General features: G+C 38.6%; 1 protein-coding gene across 1 annotated transcript in view; it reads left to right on the forward strand.

Moving 5' to 3' along the window:
• Positions 1 to 252: 252 nt before the first annotated feature.
• The window catches only part of LOC110458673 (arachidonate 5-lipoxygenase-like), a 74,199-nt gene continuing 65,684 nt past the window's right edge, over positions 253 to 8,767 (forward strand). Inside the window, exon 1 of the mRNA XM_021510509.1 lies at positions 253 to 1,079. Within this exon, the coding sequence (XP_021366184.1) occupies positions 456 to 1,079 (624 nt within the window). The 5' untranslated portion in view covers positions 253 to 455. The remainder of the gene's footprint in view (positions 1,080 to 8,767) is intronic.

An 8,767-nucleotide genomic window follows, 5' to 3' on the forward strand; every position in this document is an offset into this window, starting at 1 on the left:
CTGTCAATATATAGAACAGCGCACGTCGGCTTTGTGGGAACAAACACTAACCTATTGACTGACGCGTTTGAAATCCTCTACTAATCTCATGAACTATACTCCAATTCAACGGACCTATAACATTACACACGCAGCCTAAGTACACACAGTGCCTTTATTAATCTTGTGGCGAGAATTTGTACAAAGAAAGAGAAACGATTGTTGATTAAAAAAAGGCCGGAAATCGTATACTTATCTCGCCTATTTATACATCCGACTGGAAGTGTAAGCGTACGGTTAAAGACTTTAACAGTGTGGACGAGGGTTAAATTCCGTCCTTGTTTATTTTTGTCTGTAACGGTACACTGTAAGTATAGTGAAGTAAAGCACGTAACGAGACCGTTTGTGTCACTTTAGTGCCGAGGTGATGTGCCTCTAATTCTCTGTGCAATCACGTGGATGTAGATCTTTGAATCATGTGGTCGAACATCAATCAAATGCTGGTGCGGCCAGCGACATTGATAAGCAGACTTAGGAGTACGGGCAACGCAAAAAGTCTCCCGCAACATGGAACCAGGGCGGTCAGACAGCGTCTGTGTCAAACACATAGTCCCTGTGTCATCATGTCAGCATCATCTAGCTCGTACAACATCGTGGTCAAAACTGGGGATCGAAAAAAAGCGGGAACCGACGCAAATATTCGAATAGTGCTTCACGGAGCATGCGGTCAGAAGACTTCTCCAGCCAAACTGGATAACTTATTCCGTGATGATTTTGAGCGCGGACGGACGGACAATTTTACAGTGAGGGACGATGTGGACGTCAGAAGTATATCTAAAATCGAAATGTGGCGGGATAAGGCCGGAGTCGCTTCCGAGTGGTACGTGGACACCATCGAGGTCCGGAACGAGGCCAGTCCCTGCGATATTTTCATGTTTCCCATCTACAGGTGGGTCAAGGCCAACTTTCATTACAGTATCCTTCACTTGGACACCTTTCTACCCCAAGATGACCCCAACCCCGATCAGCGACATATGGAGATCGCCGATAAACGCACTACGTACGAGGTCACACAGAAGGTCAAGGGCGCCACGGCTCAGGTAGGTCAATTACAAAATGGCAAAGCTCATGACGAAGTCATAGTGAAAACCAACTACTCAGATGAATAAATATTACGCATTGTCAAATTTATGATCAGAACATAACGTATACCAAACTATTTAAGGTACACAGACGCATATTCAACTATTTTGTCAGTAAATCAAATCATCTACTAAATGGTATGCAATCAGTTAACGTCTTAATGACGTGGGTCGTATAAACGATATCATTAAATTACTGACCGACAAAAGCTTGTAGAAGACATTAGCACCTCGTGAAGGTTAATAAGGTTTGTATAGTGACTGATGTAGTGAGGCTTTCAGAACCAGATTTATGTAAAAGACAAAGACCAGGTTAATATTTTGGTTTACCAGTTAATATTTTTGGTTAACCATATTAATGGTTATGGTTACAGGTTAATGTTTAGGTATCCAGGAGGATCCTTTTAGGAGCACGGGGGCGGGTGTTGAAACATTCTCATCAGGTTGGTTAATATACATTGTAAACGGGTTACAACCAGCGCAACCGGTGACATTGATGCTTGTATGACTAGTGTGATATTTCTTCTGTCCCCTTCATCAGACTGACGTACTAGACGACCGATATAGCGTATGCACACTAAGATATGAATCATGTACGAGTTGGCAATAATATCAACCACAGTTACCTGATAATTCGTAACAGCTATATTTTGAACTAAACCAAGATCTTCAAAGTAATTTTACATGTTTTAGGGGTTTAGATCGACTTTCGGTAAACTTTACACCCCTAATGATTATATAATAACTGAACTTCGACTAAGCGACCAACCAGGAGCCAGTCACTGCGGTCACTATTTTCAATGTTAAAATCGAGGTCGCGTTCGAGTTTGCAGGTACATCATAATACGCCTAAGCACAAACTTTCATGGAAATCAGTCAATAACAAACGAAGTTTTAACCAGAAGCACGTTTATTGGTGGCCATTTTGTTTCATGGGTAAATGGGAGTTGCAGAAAAGCAAAGAATGTATTGATATATAGCTTCAGTTGTTGCAAAATACTTGTACAATGACCTACATAATATTTATAGCAATCTAAATTAACTTTTAGACATTTAACATTAAGTCTGTTATATATTTAACACCTGCTGTGTTATGCACTACAGTCTATAGTTACTTTTAATATTTGGCCCTAAATGACTTACATTGTCGATGGGCCGTTAAACAATACAAAAACAAAACAAATACTTGTAATATTCACACTAACTTCTTGACGCAAATATATGATATACAATGACCGTTCTAAGCGACTGACAGTTTAGATCCGTGTCAGATCACACTATTCGAGTTCGTTTTGTTCGGACCAGAAATGATCTAGGGTATCTGAGAACTTATCTATCCTAGTCCTATCGACGGAAGAGGACACTTCTGTCGGGGACACTGTTGGCCTTATGTGTACCATGATAAGCCTAGCCACTCCATATCTCAAGCTGTGTGTCCAGATCACATAAGTATCGTGGGTTTGGTATCATCCTGCTTCCTGGTTTAATCTTAATAACGGAACTAACTTTAATAGGATATCAATCTTTGCCATACGACTGTCCCTTGTAAGCAAATGTTTGACTTTAGACCTTAATGTATAACACGTGACGTGTTCATATTACTTGCCCGGCTTTCATCTTACCAGGCCAGAAGACATATTGAAAAAATAAATCTAATCGAAGAAAACGTAGAGAACCAATCCCAAATCGGCGATGCGACAGGCAAACAATAGATGACTCTCATAGTAAATGGGAGTTATCACCCTTGGCTCGCCTACTTATATTAACGGAACATGCGTTTATATTTACTGGCTGGGATCGCAATATTTATCAAAACTGTTGTCTATTTATTAACTAATATACTTTATAACTTTTTGTTTTGCAATTAGACAAATAAATATAATTAGATAAAGCTTTCTCAGACATATTTTCGCAGTTTCGCAGTAACGGTAACGGATGATAACATATTAACTATCGCCTATGTACGTACACAGGTAAATAATAGGTAAACAATTTCTATCGGTATGTGTTAAAATGTAATACAACCTTCATTTAAGAAAAGAATTATTCCGAACTAAGTTAATGCCACATCTTGCCTGTTGGTATGCACGCATAGCTGTAGAATGGGCCGCACATAGTTTACGTATTGAAGAAATAGTGGAGCTGTGAGAATCTACTCACCTCCGTGGATTCTGACGTGGTATAAAATGTTATATCCGACAAAAGGTCATCAGAAGTTAGAAAGATGTTGGAAGGACTCAGAAGACTTAGTGGCTAAGTAAATAAAGTAGGTGACATGCTGGCGAAGTGGATAGCGCTTCGCCTGTAATTAAGACGACCGGGAATCGATTCCCCATTTTAACGTGAATAAGGTTCCGAGTTACCTGCCCGACAATATGAGTGTTCTTCGGGTACTCAAGCATAGCTCCTCCCTCATTAAGACCCCCTGGGCACTTCAATTCGGATCAAAAAGAGTGGTTAATATGAGTTGAAACTTGTTTCATAATTGATGTGAAGTTAATTTCTATAGAGCTGATCATGACTGTTTACAAAAATGTCGACATATAATTGGGTAATGACAACAAATAATGGAACGAGATTGACTTGAATAGTAAGTTCTGCACATCCTACGTAGCCTATAATTACAATGATCACGTGTAGTATTTCCACATGTAAATTAGTGTTATCAATCTCAATTACTCAGCCGTAATTTATAAAGATAAAAGAGTATTTGATCCCGACAGTATACTAGCTATATATACTAGGTTATAGATATTTGTATCTGACAAATGGCACTATTGTAGCGATATGGTGATTTTTTCCGTGCACTTCCAGAACAATTGTTTCCGTGTCTTGTTACTGATAACCATCACTTCACGTGTATATTTAGATATTCTCTGAATTAAAGCCATCGAACTCGAAATCTAATAATAGAATACAATACATGTATACTATGTCTAGACAATAGTCGATGGTCTAATTGTATTTACTTACATAATGGTACAGCATAAGTAAAGTCGAGATAATAATGTGTTATAGATCAATACAACTGTTTACATATAACTTAATGTATGTAACGCTAATGCTGGTAGACTTGTCCAAATACGTTGTTTATGTAATATATATATACCCGTCAGGACATCACCCAGCTGATAATATATATACACGTCAGGACATCACCCAGCTGATAATATATATATACCCGTCAGGACATCACCCAGCTGATAATATATATATACCCGTCAGGACATCACCCAGCTGATAATATATATACACGTCAGGACATCACCCAGCTGATAATATATATATACCCGTCAGGACATCACCCAGCTGATAATATATATATACCCGTCAGGACATCACCCAGCTGATAATATATATACACGTCAGGACATCACCCAGCTGATAATATATATATACCCGTCAGAACATCACCCAGCTGATACAAGATATATAACCCGTCAGGACATCACCCAGCTGATACAAGATATATAACCCGTCAGGACATCACCCAGCTGATACAAGATATATAACCCGTCAGGACATCACCCAGCTGATACAAGATATATAACCCGTCAGGACATCACCCAGCTGATACAAGATATATAACCCGTCAGGACATCACCCAGCTGATACAAGATATATAACCCGTCAGGACATCACCCAGCTGATACAAGATATATAACCCGTCAGGACATCACCCAGCTGATACAAGATATATAACCCGTCAGGACATCACCCAGCTGATACAAGATATATAACCCGTCAGGACATCACCCAGCTGATACAAGATATATAACCCGTCAGGACATCACCCAGCTGATACAAGATATATAACCCGTCAGGACATCACCCAGCTGATACAAGATATATAACCCGTCAGGACATCACCCAGCTGATACAAGATATATAACCCGTCAGGACATCACCCAGCTGATACAAGATATATAACCCGTCAGGACATCACCCAGCTGATACAAGATATATAACCCGTCAGGACATCACCCAGCTGATACAAGATATATAACCCGTCAGGACATCACCCAGCTGATACAAGATATATAACCCGTCAGGACATCACCCAGCTGATACAAGATATATAACCCGTCAGGACATCACCCAGCTGATACAAGATATATAACCCGTCAGGACATCACCCAGCTGATACAAGATATATAACCCGTCAGGACATCACCCAGCTGATACAAGATATATAACCCGTCAGGACATCACCCAGCTGATACAAGATATATAACCCGTCAGGACATCACCCAGCTGATACAAGATATATAACCCGTCAGGACATCACCCAGCTGATACAAGATATATAACCCGTCAGGACATCACCCAGCTGATACAAGATATATAACCCGTCAGGACATCACCCAGCTGATACAAGATATATAACCCGTCAGGACATCACCCAGCTGATACAAGATATATAACCCGTCAGGACATCACCCAGCTGATACAAGATATATAACCCGTCAGGACATCACCCAGCTGATACAAGATATATAACCCGTCAGGACATCACCCAGCTGATACAAGATATATAACCCGTCAGGACATCACCCAGCTGATACAAGATATATAACCCGTCAGGACATCACCCAGCTGATACAAGATATATAACCCGTCAGGACATCACCCAGCTGATACAAGATATATAACCCGTCAGGACATCACCCAGCTGATACAAGATATATAACCCGTCAGGACATCACCCAGCTGATACAAGATATATAACCCGTCAGGACATCACCCAGCTGATACAAGATATATAACCCGTCAGGACATCACCCAGCTGATACAAGATATATAACCCGTCAGGACATCACCCAGCTGATACAAGATATATAACCCGTCAGGACATCACCCAGCTGATACAAGATATATAACCCGTCAGGACATCACCCAGCTGATACAAGATATATAACCCGTCAGGACATCACCCAGCTGATACAAGATATATAACCCGTCAGGACATCACCCAGCTGATACAAGATATATAACCCGTCAGGACATCATCCAGCTGATACAAGATATATACCCGTCAGACAATCACCCAGCTGATACAAGATATATAACCTGTCAGGACATCACCCATCTGATACTAGATATATAACCTGTCAGGACATCACCCAGCTGATAATATATATATAACCTGTCAGGACATCACCCAGCTGATACAAGATATATAACCTGTCATGACATCACCCAGCTGATACAAGATTATAACCTGTCAGGACATCACCCAGCTGATACAAGATATATAACCCGTCAGGACATCACCCAGCTGATACAAAATATATAACCCGTCAGGACATCACCCAATCACCCAGCTGATACAAGATATATAACCGGTCAGGACATCACCCAGCTGATACAAGAAATATAACCCGTCAGGACATCACCCAGCTGATACTAGATATATAACCTCAAACCGAAATGAAATACAACAATATAATTTTACGAGACCCAAAAAACATTGTCGAAGCGTGGGCGTCACATTTTGAAAATCTGTTCCAAGATAAACCTAATGAAGAATTTGACAATGCGTTCCAAAGAGAAATCATAAACCTTGTGAATGAAATTGAAAAACAAGTTCATAATGAGGAAGATATATACCTGAATGAATGCATCACCACCTCGGAAATTGCCTTGGTGTCTAGAGGTCTCAAATCTAAAAAAAGCAGGGGGGTGGGACGGTATAGTATATGAACATATTAAACACGGTGGAACAACACTTTTTGAATATATCGCCACCTTATTTAATAATGTTATAAAAAATGAATATATTCCAAATGGCTGGAAAAAAGGTATTATTATAACTTTGTATAAAGGTCAAGGTAAAAAGAAAGAAGACCCCAATAGCTACAGGGGGATTACATTATTACCTATATTATTTAAAATGTTTGAAATGGTTTTATCACAAAGAATTCAACGAGTTTTAAATTCCCGTGTATTTCCAAATATACAACAGTCTGCTTATCAAAAGAATTTGTGTAGTTTATGCACATCATTCAGTCTTCAAGAATGCATTAGTCATAATATTGAATACGGTTCCAACGTCCACGTTGCTTTCTTAGATAGTAACAAAGCGTTTGACACTGTGTGGCACGCTGGATTATTGTACAAAATTTATGAATTGGGTCTAAACGCCAAGACGTGGATTTTACTAAAATGCATGTATACAAATGTTGAAAGTTGTGTTTTATTTAATGGATTAAAGTCCTCCATGCTCAAAATGGAACGTGGAATATTACAAGGAGGGGCGTTGTCTGCCAAAATGTATTTAGTATTTATTAACGATTTATTAAATGAAATAGAGAATTCTGGTTTAGGTGCAGTAATTGTTGATTTAAATGTTAATGTTCCTACACAGGCAGATGACATTTGTCTGGTGAGTACGAGTCTTAAAAGTCTTCAGAAAATGATATCAATATGTGAGAATTATAGTAAAAAATGGCGTTTTTCATTATCTGCTGTAAAAAGCAAAATTGTAAATTTCACAAACCCAAGTAGTAGAACTTGTACTATGTATAAAGATCTTTATCTCTACAATTGTATTATGCCACAGACTGACGGCATTACACATGTTGGTATATTATTAAACTCTAAACAGAACTCTTTTGAGAGAACAACACTTGCATGTAATAAGTTAAGATCGGGTACGATGTCCCTTGTTCGTTCCGGTGCACATCCTTGTGCTCTCAACCCTTTAACAGTAGCGAAGCTGATCAAAATTAAAGTTTATCCATCCGCCTTATACGGGTGCGAGCTTTGGCAATTGACAAAAACCGAAATAATAATGTTAGAAAGAGCACAACATTTTATTGTTAAACGTATTCAAGGGTTTGAAAAAAGAACCAGAACAGACATGTGTACATCCTTACTTGGTTGGACCTCTATTGAGGCATATATAGACATTAGAAAATTATTATTCTTGGGAAGATTGTGTAGAATGAAACCAATGTCTCTTGTTTATAAAGTTTTTATTACAAGACTCTTTTTGTTTCGACTAGGTAGACCGTACCAGAACGGATTCATCCCCGACATAGTCAAAATATTAAAAAAGTATTCGTTGCATCAAAATCTAGATAATTTTGTTGAAACTGGAATCTTTCGAAAGAAAAGTGATTGGAAAACCACAGCATACAATTCTGTAATGAAATATGAGGGACACAATCTAAAGGAACGTATGAAAGTTGATAATGATTTTACAAGGTTTCGAGAAATACATAACCAACTCAAACCTAATACTTTATGGAAGCTAGCGCTTCGATTTCCTCAATACAGAGAATATATACAATATATAATGACAATAGTTGTAACCATCCGTAGCTTGACTACCATGGAATTATGTCATAAATGTGGGTTTTTATATCAAGACCCAATGACACATCTAGTGCTACAGTGTACTTATACTTCCGAGTTGAGGGACCAACTATGGTGCTGTATAATTAATATCAAGGATATACTGTTTAGTGTCTATTTACACTCTCTCCCAGATCTTGAGATATTACACATAATGATTGGAGGAAATATAACCTACAAAATTAGTGAGGAAGAGTTGAATGATTTCAGGATAAAATCCATCATTTATGTGTACAAGATGTGTAAACTATATTATACTTAATGTATATAATAGTTATGATTAAAAG

This window comes from Mizuhopecten yessoensis, unplaced genomic scaffold (assembly GCF_002113885.1).
Source record: "Mizuhopecten yessoensis strain PY_sf001 unplaced genomic scaffold, ASM211388v2 scaffold9685, whole genome shotgun sequence".
Taxonomy (NCBI): Eukaryota; Metazoa; Mollusca; class Bivalvia; order Pectinida; family Pectinidae; genus Mizuhopecten; species Mizuhopecten yessoensis.